This window comes from Bacillus rossius, chromosome 3 (assembly GCF_032445375.1).
Source record: "Bacillus rossius redtenbacheri isolate Brsri chromosome 3, Brsri_v3, whole genome shotgun sequence".
Lineage (NCBI taxonomy): Eukaryota > Metazoa > Arthropoda > Insecta > Phasmatodea > Bacillidae > Bacillus > Bacillus rossius.
Window position 1 is genome coordinate 69,852,784 of NC_086332.1, and position 17,209 is coordinate 69,869,992.

The 17,209-nt window shown below is 51.3% G+C and overlaps 1 protein-coding gene across 1 annotated transcript; it reads left to right on the forward strand.

The window, feature by feature from the left end:
* The first annotated feature begins 15,450 nt into the window (after positions 1-15,450).
* On the forward strand, positions 15,451-16,660 carry LOC134531316 (WAS/WASL-interacting protein family member 3-like). Its single transcript, XM_063367010.1, has 2 exons — positions 15,451-16,147; positions 16,518-16,660. The coding sequence occupies exons 1-2, from the start codon at positions 15,451-15,453 to the stop codon at positions 16,658-16,660; spliced, it is 840 nt and encodes a 279-aa protein (XP_063223080.1).
* The last annotated feature ends 549 nt before the right edge of the window (positions 16,661-17,209 follow it).

The following is a 17,209-nucleotide window of genomic DNA, read 5'->3' on the forward strand; positions in this document are numbered from 1 at the left end:
CTACTCCAGACTTCCTTAATGTTCCTCGGGTCGTCTGGTGGTAACTCTTTCAAATACCATTGATTAGAGAGTGGGGTGTTGGGCTGGTAGGTAAACATGAGTTCAAACGGTGTTGTTTTGTGACCTTCGTGTCTGGCCAAATTGAAAGCCATCTGTAACCACACGAGGTTAGAGTCCCATTTATCCTGCGTGTTCGCATGAAATGCTATGAGAGCAGATCGGAGGATTCTGTTGAAACGCTCCGCATGCGAAGGCTGGGGATAGTATGGTGTAGTGGTTACGTGCTGTATTCCGTGTGAAAAACACATGTTTTTGAAAAGAGTCGATTTAAAGTTTGTGGCATTATCGGAAACGATGATGGAAGGAACTCCAGAAATTTTGAAAATGTTGTTTTGTAGGGCTCGAATGGTAATTTCGGCCGTAGCTGTCCTGACTGGAATTAGCCACACGAATTTTGAAGAGGCGTCTACACATACCAAAAGCATTGTATTTCTGTCCTTTGATCTTAGGAAGTGTCCCACAAAATCTATGAAAAGCTTTTGCATGGGCCTTTCGGCCACGTCAGAACTTAAATAGCAGAACTGGGTCTGCTGCGCAGGTTTACTCAATGCACATAATTTGCTCAGTTTTATCCTTTGTGTAATATCCTTGTGCATCCCGTCCCAGATAAAATTCCTGCGAATGTTTTCAATAGTTTTGAAAATTCCTAAATGTGCGCCTAAAGGTGACGAGTGGTTATACTGAAAAGCCATGTCCCTGGAAAATCTGTTAACAATGTGTGGCAGGCAATGAGATATATTTTCTGAATATCGGAGTTGGAAGGGTTCTCGAACATTCGAGAAAGAGTGTCTGCCACGATGATTTGTGAACCACGAATATGTTGGATGTTGAATTTGAGGGAAGCAATTTTTACAATCCAGTGACCTAATTTACCTAATTGCTTAGGATGGGCTAAAAGCCAAGCAAGGGCCTGGTTGTCTGTTTCTAGTAGAAATTCTTTATGTTCTAAATATAGCCGAAACTTACCTATGCCGAAAACTACAGCAAGGCACTCAAGTTCGTATACCGAAGAGGCTTTTCTCTCCTGGTGTGTTAGGGTGCGGGAGGCAAAAGCTATAGGTTGCTTGCAACCATCGAACTCTTGGGATAACACTGCACCAATGGCCACACTGGATGCATCGGTTTGCAGAATGAAAGGCTTACTGAAATCAGCCATTCGGAGCACTGGAGGGCTAGCTATTGCCTGTTTTAGGAAATCAAAGGCTTTGTCCTGTTCTGGACCCCAATTGAAAACTGAATTTTTCTTACATAGAACATTCAGTGGTGCTGCATGCTCAGCAAAATTAGGTATGAATTTAGCGTAGAAGTTTGCCATGCCGATAAATCTGGAAATTCCTTTAGCATCTTTAGGGGGTTGGAAATCCTTTATCGCTTGTGTGCGACTTGGGTCTATGGTTACTCCTCTACTTGAAATCAGGTGTCCGAAGAAAGAGATTTCCTGCACTGCAAATTTTACCTTCTTTGTTTTGACCATTAGGCCGGCTTTACGTAGTCGCTCAAGAACTTCTTGCAAATGAGCAATATGCTCTTCAGAAGTTTCTGAATAAACAACAACGTCATCAAGATAATTAAAAACGAATTTGAATTTCAGGTTGCCGAAAATTTGGTCTAGAAGGCGTGTTAACACTTGCGTGCCTGTGGCTAGACCGAAAGGTACTACTTTGTATTGGTAGAGATTCCACGGAACGCAGAAACCTGTGACGTGTTTTGACTCTGGAGTTAGTGGTATTTGATGATAGGCCGAGTTTAGGGCAAACACAATGAAAAATTTGGCTTTACTGAACCAGTGACATGCCGAATTTAGATCTGGTAATGGTGTCATTTCTACTTCAATTTGACGCTTGACACGGCGAAAATCGACCACCATGCGGTGACCTTAACCTTGATCTTTGGGTACCAAAAATGCCGGGGAGGCGAAACTGGAGGTTGAAGGTTCGACGACATCTTTGTCTAACAAATTCTGTATGTGATCCCGCATTATCTGCATCTTAGGTCCTAATAATTGATAAGGATGACACCTAACTGGGGTTTTGTCCAATAGCTTAATTTCATATTGTGTGAGATGTGTGCATCCTAATTTTTCACTCAAAACGTCGGGAAAGTTCCTGCATAACTTTTCTATTTCTTGTCTATGTTCGGAGTTAAGGTGGGTTAGCGAAATGTTGTTTTCATCTTTAGCGTCTGCATGAATGGCATTTACATTGCTCTGACATTTTGTGTCAGGTGACACAAAAGAAACAAAAATTTGGTTGTTAAATTTGAAGTTATATTTTTGTGCTTTCAAATGAATTATCATGCCTGCTTTAACAATGAAATCTTAACAAAAAATTAAATATGTGGCTAAATCATCTGCTACTAAGAATGGGAAAGTCCAAGAAAACAAGTCGATTTTACTTTAACAAGGACAATGCGATTTACTTTCAAAGGCTGTTCAGCAGCTGTAAAACACTGTATTTCTATTGGCTCCACCTTTTGAGTCAAACGGTCCTGTTGTAATTTCCTGAACAGCTGGCCTGACACAAATGATCGCACGGATCCAGTATCAATTAGACCTGAGACTTCCTGTTTTCCAATTGTTGTGTTTGCATAGGGCAAAACTGTGGGTAGGTTGGCGAAAATGTTATGACATGTTCGTTTGTCAGTCGTGCGAGGACAGTTACATTTCTTACACCTGAACGTAACAGTGTTGCTATGATAAGTTTGTTTTCTTTTGTTAATTCTGACTTTCTTGTTTGTTTTGTGTTTTTGTTTTCTTTGTTTATTATTCCACCGATTTGGGGAAGCTGTGTTTTGTTGTTGTGATTGGTTGCTGTCAGATTTATGATTTACGTTTGTGTGGAAACAAATATTTCTTACAGTTGTTTGGTGTGCTGGCTCAGAAAGGATTCTTTCTGGCCAACGATTTACACGTTTTTTTGAATTTTTGGAATAGTGAAAATTTGGCCGATAGTTTTTTGCACGACACTGTTCAATGTAGTGCCCAGACTTTTTACAGTATCTACAAACGGGTATGCTCTCACCTTTGTACTGGGGCTTAGCAAAGTGTTCAGAGTTGTGCCTTTGTTGGAATTGTTTATTAGAAAATTGCTGTTTATTTTCTGTTGCTGTCCGTGCGTTGTTGTGGGCGTAGGAATTAGCTTCTCGGTTTCGCTGGTGGTCAGCGTATTCTACGTTTGTGTTGGAGACAGGGCCGGAAGTAAGGGGGGGCATGGGGAGCATGTGCCCCGGGCGGCAAATATCAGGGGGCGGCAAAATATGAAAAGTGGTTCACTAAAACAAAATGATACTAGTCATTAAAAAAAGTTTTGAAAGTGTACATATCGCAACCAATAAGTTAGCCAAGAAATTAAGAAATTCTATTTAACTTTATTGTGCATAATTTGTAAATATATTCGTACTTCAAATGCGTTACTTCACTCTAAGAAACAAGTATTACCATAATTCGTGGTCTGGAGTGAGTAAAACCACAGCAATGTGAGCTGGTATCTCAAGGACCCGTTGCGCGGGTGATCACTTGGCTGAGCAAGATGTACCTAGCCCTTTCTCTGATAAATACCCTCATTTTTCCAGCCCCTACTCAGTCGCACCTGTGTTTTCGTACCATGTGCGTCTCTGCCTGAGGACGGGAGCAGATAGTAGTTCCCGAAACGTCGCTTGTTTCTGTTTTGGATAAACTATTGTGTTTGTTTCGTCTTTTCGTTTTGTCGTGTTTTTGTCTCGTTTCAACCATTGTACTAATTTTTTTTTTTGGTTCAATATTTTTGTGTCATCATGATTTGTGGGTTTTTTTTTTCGTTCTCTTAGTACATTTTTCTTTGTTTTTCTTTGTTTGTTGACCATATTCTTGTTACGGAATATTTTGTGGTGTTTATATTCTGTTGACAACAGCAATTTTTTTGCTAAATTTGTGCTTTTTGTCTTTTGGTTATTTTTACTTATTTATTTGTTTTAGTTTTTAGTTTTCTTCTACAGAAAAAGTGCTTAGCGATGGCGTATGTCCAAAAAACTTACATCAAGTAATGTTGAAAGTCATTGACAGATAAATTATAGAACTGAGTAACAGTTTTAAGGCTTTGGAGAACATTAACAATAAGTTTGAATTTTTTAGTGGTGTTCAAATTCATAAAATGGAAGTAGAAGATTTAAAAGTCAAAGCAGCGGAATTAGGAAACACAGGGCCGAGATTAACAAAGAAGAATTCGTATTTGAAATTGAAAGTTTTAAGCACCATGCATTAACAGTAGACTATGAATTAAAAGATGCTACAGCATCAACAATGTTGAGCCTTATCTACTGACGTCCCTGGGCTTCAGGTCCCCGTTTTCCCGTTGATGTAATTGTCCTGCTATGCCCGTACTGCTCTCGTCGGAGAGGTGTGGGTCCAGGCCAACGTGGCCGGGACCGGGAAATGCGGGACCTGGAGGGAGAGTGAAGTGGTGAGGAATGTTGGTAGGCTGTCGCAAGGAGAACACGGCATTAACGAATTCACGAGCCTATTTTTATTAACGTCTAAATACCTGCCGCAGCCTGGCGGAACCGTCGCGGAACAAGTGCCCTACCGCGGCGACCCGGACTCCCTGAAGACCGTACTGTTCGCGAATACGTTTCAACACGAATCGTAAAGTTCTCAATGCAAAACTGACTCCATTAGAGATGACCCGGCGACGAAGCGCTGTGCGTACGCGGCCCGTTACGTAATGTCCCTTAAGGCGGCGAATGTTCAGAAACCTGTAACAAAACGTTTGCGTTCCAGAAACTCTCAGCTGGACACGTCTCCCGAAAACTCGTAAATTAAGCACGTTGCTGGTTCGCGGTGGCAGCTCAGCTGCCGCGGCAATCTGTGAACTGAACGAACGACTAGCCACGAGCGCAAGGTACGCGGCTCGCGGAGCGGCGAACACATCTGTCTCCGCTCGAGACCAGGACACGACTGACTCTCCCCGCTAGCCCGCGGGCCGGCGCCCGCGGGTTGCGGGGTGGGGAGGGGAAATCGGCCGGCGTGGGAGAGAGCTCCGTCTCGCGGCGCGCCAGGCTGCAATTACATACTACATCCTTGCAGACACACAGGATAATCACAGTTAACGAACACGAAACATTAATTACAACAAGTTTACAGAGTTAATAAATTATACACAATAAATATATACAAAAACACAAAATCAACTCTTGCACAATTTGCTCATTAGCCCGCTAGGGCGCACGCGGGTGCGTCCCTGGCCGTCGCACTCCACTGGGGACATAATGGAGGACGTTGACGAGGCATAACGGCCTGAAGGAGCCGAGGAGACACTTGGGTCGACGTCAAATGCCCCCCCTCCGACGAGGCCGTTAATTCCGTCAACGCCTCTCATTTATTCAAATGGACATGAAGCACAGGGCCGTGGCACTGGAGAACTGACCTGCTGAGTCCGGGACCCTCGTGACAGATGGAAGGGGCGTGGCACCTTCAGCGACGCGCGCGGCAGCAGGCGGCGGCGTCGCGTCCAGGGTGGCCCGCATGACAGGTGGAAGGGGCGTGGCACCTTCAGCGACGAGCGCGGCGGCAGGCGGCGGCGTCGCGTCCAAGGTGGCCCGCGTGACAATTCGAAGGGGCGTGGCACCTTTCGAGTCGCGCGCGGCAGCAGGCGGCGGCGGCGTCGCGTCAAAGGTGGCCCACGTGACAGTCCGAGGCGTGGCACCTTTCGCGTCGTGCGCGGCAGCAGTCGGCGGCGTCGCGTCAAAGGCGGCCCACGTGACAGTCCGAGGGGGCGTGGCACCTTTCGCGTCGCGCGCGGCAGCAGGCGGCGGCGTCGCGTCAAAGGTGGCCCACGTGACAGTTCGAAGGGGCGTGGCACCTTTCGCTTCGCGCGCGGCAGCAGGCGGCGGCATCGCGTCAAAGGCGGCCCACGTGACAGGTGGTGGGGGCGTGGCACCTTTCGCGTCGCGCGCGGCAGCAGGCGGCGGCGTCGCGTCAAAGGTGGCCCACGAGACAGTCCGAGGGGGCGTGGCACCTTTCGCATCGCGCGCGGCAGCTGATGGCGGCGTCGCGTCAAAGGTGGCCCACGTGACAGTCCGAAGGGGCGTGGAACCTTTCGCGTCGCGCGCGGCAGCAGGCGGCGGTTTTAGCGTCAAAGGTGGCCCACGTGACAGTCCGAGGGGGCGTGGCACCTTTCGCATCGCGCGCGGCAGCTGATGGCGGCGTCGCGTCAAAGGTGGCCCACGTGACAGTCCGAAGGGGCGTGGAACCTTTCGCGTCGCGCGCGGCAGCAGGCGGCGGTTTTAGCGTCAAAGGTGGCCCACGTGACAGTCCGAGGGGGCGTGGCACCTTTCGCATCGCGCGCGGCAGCTGATGGCGGCGTCGCGTCAAAGGTGGCCCACGTGACAGTCCGAAGGGGCGTGGAACCTTTCGCGTCGCGCGCGGCAGCAGGCGGCGGTTTTAGCGTCAAAGGTGGCCCACGAGACAGTCCGAGGGGGCGTGGCACCTTACGCATCGCGCGCGGCAGCTGATGGCGGCGTCGCGTCAAAGGCGGCCCACGTGACAGTCCGAGGGGGCGTGGCACCTTTCGCGTCGCGCGCGGCAGCAGGCGGCGGCGTCGCGTCAAAGGTGGCCCACGTGACAGTTCGAAGGGGCGTGGCACCTTTCGCTTCGCGCGCGGCAGCAGGCGGCGGCATCGCGTCAAAGGCGGCCCACGTGACAGGTGGTGGGGGCGTGGCACCTTTCGCGTCGCGCGCGGCAGCAGGCGGCGGCGTCGCGTCAAAGGTGGCCCACGAGACAGTCCGAGGGGGCGTGGCACCTTTCGCATCGCGCGCGGCAGCTGATGGCGGCGTCGCGTCAAAGGTGGCCCACGTGACAGTCCGAAGGGGCGTGGAACCTTTCGCGTCGCGCGCGGCAGCAGGCGGCGGTTTTAGCGTCAAAGGTGGCCCACGTGACAGTCCGAGGGGGCGTGGCACCTTTCGCATCGCGCGCGGCAGCTGATGGCGGCGTCGCGTCAAAGGTGGCCCACGTGACAGTCCGAAGGGGCGTGGAACCTTTCGCGTCGCGCGCGGCAGCAGGCGGCGGTTTTAGCGTCAAAGGTGGCCCACGTGACAGTCCGAGGGGGCGTGGCACCTTTCGCATCGCGCGCGGCAGCTGATGGCGGCGTCGCGTCAAAGGTGGCCCACGTGACAGTCCGAAGGGGCGTGGAACCTTTCGCGTCGCGCGCGGCAGCAGGCGGCGGTTTTAGCGTCAAAGGTGGCCCACGAGACAGTCCGAGGGGGCGTGGCACCTTACGCATCGCGCGCGGCAGCTGATGGCGGCGTCGCGTCAAAGGCGGCCCACGTGACAGTCCGAGGGGGCGTGGCACCTTTCGCGTCGCGCGCGGCAGCAGGCGGCGGCGTCGCGTCAAAGGTGGCCCACGTGACAGTTCGAAGGGGCGTGGCACCTTTCGCTTCGCGCGCGGCAGCAGGCGGCGGCATCGCGTCAAAGGCGGCCCACGTGACAGGTGGTGGGGGCGTGGCACCTTTCGCGTCGCGCGCGGCAGCAGGCGGCGGCGTCGCGTCAAAGGTGGCCCACGAGACAGTCCGAGGGGGCGTGGCACCTTTCGCATCGCGCGCGGCAGCTGATGGCGGCGTCGCGTCAAAGGTGGCCCACGTGACAGTCCGAAGGGGCGTGGAACCTTTCGCGTCGCGCGCGGCAGCAGGCGGCGGTTTTAGCGTCAAAGGTGGCCCACGTGACAGTTCGAAGGGGCGTGGCACCTTTCGAGTCGCGCGCGGCAGCAGGCGGCGGCATCGCGTCAAAGGCGGCCCACGTGACAGGTGGTGGGGGCGTGGCACCTTTCGCATCGCTTGCGGCAGCAGGCGGCGGCGTCGCGTCAAAGGTGGCCCACGTGACAGTCCGAGGGGGCGTAGCACCTTTCGCGTCGCGCGCGGCAGCTGGCGGCGGCGTCGCGTCAAAGGTGGCCCACGTGACAGTCCGAAGGGGCGTGGCACCTTTCGCGTCGTGCGCGGCAGCTGGCGGCGGCGTCGCGTCTAAGGTGGCCCGCGTGATGGCGGTCGTGGCACGCCCTTGTGCGTGCAGAGCGTTTGCGGCACGCCCTAGTTGTGCGTGTAGAGCGATTGTGGCACGCCCTCGTTGTGCGTGCATGGCGATTGCGGCACGCCCTCCTTGCGTGTGCAGAACGGTCGTGGCACGCTCTCGTTGTGCGTGCAGGGTGATTGCGGCACGCCCTCGTTATGCGTGCAGGGCGATTGCGGCACACCCTCGTTGTGCGTGCAGGGCGATTGCGGCACGCCCTTGTTGCATGTGCAGAGCGGTCGTGGCACGCTCTCGTTGTGCGTGCAGGGCGATTGCGGCACGCCCTCGTTGTGCGTGCAGGGCGATTGCGGCACGCCCTCGTTGCGTGTGCAGAGCGGTCGTGGCACGCTCTCGTTGTGCGTGCAGGGCGATTGCGTCAGCACAGCCGGTTCGCACCGCGTAGGCCCCTCATGAGCCCCTACGGCAGTTGGGGGCGGCGGCGTCAGGGGCGGCGTGTCTGAGTCGGCCTGCCGTATCCACCCGGATGTCGCGTGCCAGTCGTACCTCAGGGGCTGGACGGGCGCGGCTTCCTCCGTCTTCAGCGATGTCCTGCTCGGCGTCTCCACCCCATAGGGCGGGGGCTGTGTTGGAGGCGGTGTCGGAGGCAGCGTCGGCGGCGGTGTCGTGGGCAGCGTCGGCGGCGGCGTCGGTTGCAGTGGCATTGGAAGTATCGCCGACTCCTGCAGCGTGCCGGTGCCTGCCCAGTGTAACCACTCGACCTTCGCGGTCGAGACACTTGCGGCACCACCCACACCCAGTTTCGCTCGGCACTGGTCACACGTAAAGCAGGACATCCATTCCTCTTCTCGCGCGACCAGTTGTGAACACTCCCTGTGCCACAGATTCCCGCACGTCCCCCAGATCCGCCCATCCGATGTCCCGCCGGGGCACGAGTCCGCACCGCACATTGTCCTACCATACGCCCGGTACTCAAAGCAAAAACCGCACTCGTAATCTGCGAAGTGCTCGCAGCACTCGCCGGGCTCTGGAAAGTCTGCTTCCGCCCATGTCTCGTACGCTTCCTGGAAATCGTCCATGTTTATCGGGAGTGTCTCGCTGCTCGGTAATTCAGTCCGTGTCTTCCTCTCGCGGCGTTCTCTTGTACCGAAGATCCCTGCTGCGTCGCGATCTCAGGTTCGTGGCGCTCCCACGACGCGTTATCTGTCGCGCCACCGATCCTTGTCGCGTCGCCCGCCGTCTCCGGTTCACACCGCTCCCACGTCACGTTATCTTACACCGACGTCTCGAGTTCGCGTCGCTCTCACGCCGCGTTATCTCTCGCCGAAACGTCTCGTGTTCGCGCCGTTCCCGCGCTGCGTTATCTCCCGCCGGCGAGCCGGCGCGCCGTCTCGAGTTCGCGCCGCTCCCACGCCGCGCGGTCGCACCTGCTTCCGTCCTGTCCTGCACCTGCGCGCTTGCGTGCGCTTGCGTGCGCTTGCGTATGCTTACGGCCACACTAGTTGGGCGCCAAATGACGTCCCTCGGCTTCAGGTCCCCGTTTTCCCGTTGATGTAATTGTCCTGCTATGCCCGTACTGCTCTCGTCGGAGAGGTGTGGGTCCAGGCCAACGTGGCCGGGACCGGGAAATGCGGGACCTGGAGGGAGAGTTAAGTGGTGAGGAATGTTGGTAGGCTGTCGCAAGGAGAACACGGCATTAACGAATTCACGAGCCTATTTTTATTAACGTCTAAAGACCTGCCGCAGCCTGGCGGAACCGTCGCGGAACAAGTGCCCTACCGCGGCGACCCGGACTCCCTGAAGACCGTACTGTTCGCGAATACGTTTCAACACGAATCGTAAAGTTCTCAATGCAAAACTGACTCCGTTAAAGATGACCCGGCGACGAAGCGCTGTGCGTACGCGGCCCGTTACGTAATGTCCCTTAAGGCGGCGAATGTTCAGAAACCTGTAACAACACGTTTGCGTTCCAGAAACTCTCAGCTGGACACGTCTCCCGAAAACTCGTAAATTAAGCACGTTGCTGGTTCGCGGTGGCAGCTCAGCTGCCGCGGCAATCTGTGAACTGAACGAACGACTAGCCACGAGCGCAAGGTACGCGGCTCGCGGAGCGGCGAACACATCTGTCTCCGCTCGAGACCAGGACACGACTGACTCTCCCCACTAGCCCGCGGGCCGGCGCCCGCGGGTTGCGGGGAGGGGAGGGGAAATCGGCCGGCGTGGGAGAGAGCTCCGTCTCGCGGCGCGCCAGGCTGCAATTACATACTACATCCTTGCAGACACACAGGATAATCACAGTTAACGAACACGAAACATTAATTACAACAAGTTTACAGAGTTAATAAATTATACACAATAAATATATACAAAAACACAAAATCAACTCTTGCACAATTTGCTCATTAGCCCGCTAGGGCGCACGCGGGTGCGTCCCTGGCCGTCGCACTCCACTGGGGACATAATGGAGGACGTTGACGAGGCATAACGGCCTGAAGGAGCCGAGGAGACACTTGGGTCGACGTCACTACAAAATTAAATTGGAGGAGGCACATCCTAACATTATACTACTGCTCTGAGAATGTTTTTCACCCATCCAGTTACAATTGCGTCAGGTGAAAGAAGTTTTAGTAAATTTAAACTTATCAAAAGCTATTTGAGAAGCACGATGGACCAGCAGAGATTAACAAATCTGTATTATTTATGTCTATTGAACACAAACGAGCTGCTTTGATCAATTTTGATGATATTATTAACACTTTTGCAGCTTATCATGCTCGAAAAATTAAATTTTGAACTTAATTTCTTTGTATGGTTATCAATACAATATTATACTTAATTCAGAATGACATGTTCCTTATGTAATTTTAGTACTTAATAAACTTATTGGTAAGACATTAATTTTCACTGTTGTGCAAACAATAAACAATAGTTTGATAACAGTCTACTTCATTATAATAAAAAATGTAATTGTATTAGTTTTCCAATTAGTGTACTTGATAAATAAAAGTTCTCAATTATGTATAAGTGAATGGTATCATTTCAACCACCGCTTCTAACGAAAAAGGGTATTTTATAATGTTGTTAAGGAGGGGGCGGCAAATTAAGCTTTGCCCCCCTCCCCCCTAACGAATCTGTTAGTTCCGGCCCTGGTTGGAGATACACAGGCGGTCAAGCTCGGCAAAGTTTTGAGGTCGAGACTGGAAAACTGCCCGCGATCTTTCCTGCGGATTAATTCCATCAAGGATGTTTGAAACTATCTCGTTCTCAGACACTCGCAACCGAAGAATTTGTGCAGCTAGTTTGATGTCTGCTATGAAATTTGGTAAGTCTTCACTTCTTTGTTGTAGCCTGTTGTACCATTCCAGCCTGATGTTGGTCATCAAATGGGCTGGAATAAAAAAATTTAGTATGTCTTCGTGAAATTGGTCAAATGAATAATTTTGCTCAATGGTGAGCGTAACTCGTTAGCTCAAAGGTGGTTGTGTGAAGGGGAAAATGATTTCCAGCAGTTCCCTGTCTGGAATATTAGCCTTTTGTTTGATTCTGAATAAATTCTTGAGGAACTCGATTAGGCTCCTGGGCTCCAATCCTGTGGTTTCCTTGAAATTGACTAAAAGCCTCTCCACGGGATGTGGAATCTTAGCATAGAAATTGCCTCCAGCTGCTTGATTGGAGGTAGAAAATACAGGTACTGGGTTCGGTGCTAGGGTAGAGGATGTAGGTGGGGCTGGTTGAGGTTGTGGTTGATTTTGAGGTTGATATACCTGCGGAGCCAATAGCAGGTATGTGGAGGCGGGGCTGATATATGGAAGTTGCGACTCTACTCTGCCACCGGGTGGCACAGATGCTGCATGTGGCAGCGTAGCTGCCAGGGCGGAAGGAAAGGCTATAAGTGGCGAAGCTGACCTTCCAATGCCCGAGGAGGTGGGGTGGGCTTCCGGGGAGGACTGAAGGGATGAAAAGGTGGACCTGAATTCACGATAGGTGTTGAAAATGGTGGGTGAGGTGGAGGGGAGGTACATGGGTTAGGGCCGGTGGAAAGGGTGATCTGTGAACGATTGAATGGGATGAGTATAAGTGACATTGGTGCTCAGGTGAGTACATGTCGCCATGACAATCGCGGAGGGAAACTGCAACTTAATGAATGTAGGGGTGGTGACAGGGAATGCCTGACGGCGTGGTGTTACGGAGGGTGATGGAGGGGGGAGAGTAAGGGAGGGGGGTAGGGACTGAGCTACCTCCGGTTTGCATTTGTTTTGGGGGTTGCTGTACTTGGGTTTTAAGTGATCCTCCTGCAGCTGCGGCCACAGGTTCAAGCAATGTTTGATCTAGTGCGGCCAATTTGCTCCGCAATTTGAAGTGTAAGCCAGGGATCTACTGCCTACATTTGTCGATCTCTGTTTGGTAAATCCCATTCAATTTGTTTGCGGCTACTATCTTGAGGTTAGTAAACCTCGTGGCGATATGATTCAAGCGAGTTAGCGCACGGAGGATGTTGCTTTTATTTGTTTCATCTCCTACAGAATTAGTATAGCTGTAGAGATCATGAAATTTGTTACAAACACAATTAAATTCATTCAATGGGTCCAAGTTTGCGAGATTAGCTATTTGTGGTTGTATTTCTTCGGCACACGCAGCTCGGAGTCTCTTCCGAAGTGTGGCCACGTCGCCGAGGTCTGATAAGCCTCGAAACTGTAGTTCATACATTAGCTCGTCACGGAGGAGATACTCCGGGGTGAGCAAAATTTTAATTTTATTGTTGGACTTTGGTCCAATCTTACAAAGACAAAAAAATACACTAAATTTTGACATTGGTTGGTCTAAAAAAAAAATACCAAAAAAGAACTTTAACTATTGTTTAAAAGGTACCTAAAACTCTATACATAAGACACTTTAACTTAACTTAGTTTAATAATATCATCGTTACTCCAGCAGGTCGGGAAGTATGTGCCCAAAATAACGAAAAATCTTTGTTTAGAATACTTTAACTTTATACCTAGGATGGGTCAAACACATGCGACTTAGCCGGTAATGAAAACTAATTATTACTGCTTGACTCGGGGAACGAAGGACGTTCGTCAAGTTGCGTGCCCAGCAGGCCGCTGGGGCAGTACAGATGTGTGAAGGTCGCCCAGGGCGGTGAACTGAACCCGACGCGACTACGCGCGCCGTGAGCAATAAGGGGCAGTGGGGGGGAGGGTGTTGGTTGCGCCGGGTGGGCACGTCCTACAGATAAGACCATCAGCTGGGTGTAGCGGCCGGGTGCCCGCCTTGGGCCGCGTGGAGAAAAATATGCGTCCGTCAATCAAAGGGAAAACAGAATTTTAACTTAAATGAATTTAATAATAAAGAAGGGGGGTGCCATTTTTAGGACTTACAATAATATGTCATACAATCTGAATCTAAATAACTTGGTAAGGTTATGTGGATCGTGATCACAGGATAAGAAAATAATAAGATATGGTTTGGTTTATATAGGCATTTACTAAATCTTACTTAATGATTTTGTTGCTGTAGTTTTTGACTTTACAAACATTATCCCACTGAAGATGACTCATGGCATTACAGCCGAAACAAAATACCAAGAAAATTGTTGACCTTATTTGCTATACTTAATACATTAAATCTTGTTAAACAATAAACCAAATGGGGAGGCCCTGGGGCGAGATATTATAATAAGTAACAATGGTTATACTTGACTAAATCTTAGGTCATTTGGTCTCTTAACTTTACAGGCCATTGAATGTTGAGTGCGCAGGCTCTTCATAATACAAATTATAAAAAAATACATTTACTCATTAAATAAATAAAAAGTGTCCTGAAACTGGTTGTTTAGAATTATAAATTATTTTGTGGATTTTCCACTCAGGGGAAAAGACGTTGAAAGCTGGAACTCTTGAGAAATTCTCCGGTTGCAGGAGGCGATGAATTTCGGTGAACTAACTCATGAACTGCACATTCGGGAGTTGAATTTGGAGCGGAATTTCTCGTCCTAATTCTTGATCCCCGCCTGTAATCAGTATTCCCATCAAATTAGGTTGGTTAACAGGTGGCTGATGTTGGGCGAAGTTAAGCCCAGGAGAACAGCAAAAGGAAAAGTGTGTGTGGGGCGACGAAACAACTTACCTAAGCTGCGGGGTGGAGTAGATCTGATCGGTCCCTGGAGATGGCCAGGTGATACGCAATGCGGAAGTTCGCGGTCGCCATGAAGAAATAATAAGTTAAGACAAAAAACTATTTCAAAAACTAAACTCTTTCGGGCAGCTAAAAAATTAAAAATTTAGTGTTAAGGCAGATGGCCTTGTCGATAACCAACTACATTCTTTAGAGAAAGCCGTTCACGACTTTTCAGAAGCGCGTTGTCTCGGGCTGTGAAGAGAGATCCGCCCGTACCGCATGCTGCCCGCCAAATCGTCAAAAATGGTGCCGGCTCACCTAATTAAAACTGTCTTTGGTCGCATGTCCAGGGGAGGGGCTTCGGAAAACCCGAAGGGAACCCGAATGGTTTCGATTGGAGTAGCCGCACTCTAGCGCGTCCTGGCGAGTGCGCACAGAACTAAAAGCCCTAAACGACCTCTCTACTTGGATGCAAGTCGATCCTTAAGGCCTGGCTTGGATAGGAGGGGACTATGCTGTCCTCTGGCGGAGAGGTGAGGGAGCATGCCCGGTAGTTGGCGAAACTCCCGCGAGATGTCGTGTGTGGTCCATCTGGGGCGCGAGGGGCTGTGGCCTTCATCCCGGGCATTGGCGCGGCTGTGGGTAATGACCTGTGTGGACCAGAAGAAACCGGGGGGTTACGACCTGTGACTGATCCGGCCTGGGAACAGGCTGGTCTGACACGATGATACGTGTTGTTGGGCTGATGAACGGAACACCGTTTCGTGAGAGAGGCAGCTAACTTCAGCACAACTCCAAGAAGAGGAGTTAGCATCTTTGGGAGCAGAGAACAGCTTTTCTAGTCACGCTACCATCTAGGGTGAACAGCTCTACGCGTGATGCCTAGCAGGGTCCAGACGAGACGATCGCTGGCCCAGCATGTCGCCAGCAAACCTCAGCCTTAATTGCTGTGAACGGCGTTGGGAGCACTGGACTGCTAAACAAACTAACCTTTCGGTACACTCGAACGAACAAATCTCGATGAGAAAAAAAGCAGAGGGACATCATATGGAAGATAAAGTAAAAAAAATTAAAAATTTCGTAAAATTAAGTAAATCGTACATTTGTGCCTGAAATTAGCACTGAAACGGCATAACGTTGCCGCAATCGTCACGACACCGCCCCAGGAAGTTCACAAATCCACAACACCTGGGGGCCAAACGACCACGAAAGACGAGTGGTCACACTGTGTGGACGCCGACACGTTGCTCACAATGTCTCTGCTTGAGACGACAATACTCCCAATGCCGCTGCAACCGACGCCACCACCCCAGACGCCGCCTCCAGCTGACCAGTGGATTGCTGGTGCGATGCCAGGCAGCATCGTTATCAAGACAACGCACTTCAAGACTGCTGATGCAACGCCATTGCATGTCGCGGCTGAGATGCCACCCCACATGCCACCCCTTACGTCTCCGCCACCGCCACCGCCTGCCGAGAACGCTTCTGGTGCGGTGCCGCGTCTCACCTGGGCAACATCGCCGCATTTTCCAGATAGCCAGCAGGCCGCCGAAGCAGTTCCTTACTATGCCATGAACATCACACCGCCACCGACATTGCTGCACCCAACCACTGAGAGAGCGACTGGCGCAGCCGCGCGTCTGAAAACAGCCACATCGCGACCCAGTCCGGCAGACCACCAGGTTGCCGACACCATGCCACTACCACCACGCACACCTTTGTGGGCGTGCAACCTATGCACGTCACACGCGCCGCTGAAGGCACTACGCAACCGCCCACCACTGAGGGTACGCCACTGCCGCCCGCCACACTTGCTGCTGAAAGCACCACGCCTTCTCCGCCCGCCACGCGTGCCACCTTGGGCGTGCCGTCGCCTGCCGCTGAAGTCGCTGCGGCGCGGACACCACCGCCCACCTCGGCCGCCCCCATGGCAATCAGGTACAGTCCACACGGACACCACGACGTCGCCAGACACACCAGGTTAGTGCTCCAGTGCAGCGGCCCAGTGCATCACGTCCATGGGGGTAAATGAGAGGCGCTGACGGACATAACAGCCTCGTCGGAGGGAGGGATTTGACGTCGACCCAAGTGTCTCCCCGGCTCCTTCAGGCAGTTATGCCTCGTCAGCACCCTCTCTTGCATTATTAGTGCAACGGAAGTGGTGCTGTGCGATGTGTTATTCTCTTTACTGGATTTGACATTTATTTTTATTATTTTATATATTTTTTGTTTTTATTTTTTGGATAATATTTTGTTTTAACTTTATTTAATTTAATTTTTCATTTGAAGTTTTATGTATTATCTGAGTTAATTGTTCACCGGGCTGTGGTCTCTGCCTGTGACCAATCAGCGTGTTTCGTGGGCTCGTGGGAGAGGGGAGAGACGCAGGCGCTCGGGCGCGCCAGGCGGAGGAGAGGAGTAGTCGTCAGCTGGATGCGAGAGACAGTGGTCACGGAAGCGGGTCGCTCCGCGCTAGTGGAAAGTCAGTCGTGAACCCGGCACGAGAGGTAACGGACGCATGAGCGACGTCGCTCCAGGACGGTGAGAGTGGATTCGAACGGGCGCAGTATTCGCAGTAGCTTCGGACTGTGCCGTGCGGGAGTAATCACAGTTTTCAGTCGCCTAGTCATTCAGTCGCGTTTTTCACATTGTCATTCTCTCTTGCGTGTTTTCATCATAAGTTTGCGTGTCACAGGGTATTTTTGTAAACTGGACGTTCGCTGTCGCATGTACTGTGTTTTTACATGTCTTCCCGGTCATTTTGTTGTACAGTCAGACAGCCATCTTATTGCTCGCGAGTCATAGCGAATTCGAGTCTTTGCTGCGTGGGTAATCATCGTCACGGGCGGGACGTTGTGAGTTGTGACTTGCTATATTTTTGCACCCAAGTCCAACCAGAGTCCCCCACATCCACCAGGAACAGTCAGGCCCCTCGGAGACGGAAACCACATTACTGTTTAAATAAACTTTCTCCATAACCAAGGTCTCCTCGAGGCACATCTAACTTATCCTAAAATCTTTAAGATGTGGAGCCAAATAATT

Coding starts and splice junctions, on each gene's coding strand:
- LOC134531316 (XM_063367010.1), top strand. CDS start 15,451: ATGCCGCTGCAACCGACGCCACCACCCCAGACGCCGCCTCCAGCTGAC. Junction 16,148..16,517: donor GACGTCGCCAGACACACCAG/GTTAGTGCTCCA, acceptor GTGACCAATCAG/CGTGTTTCGTGGGCTCGTGG.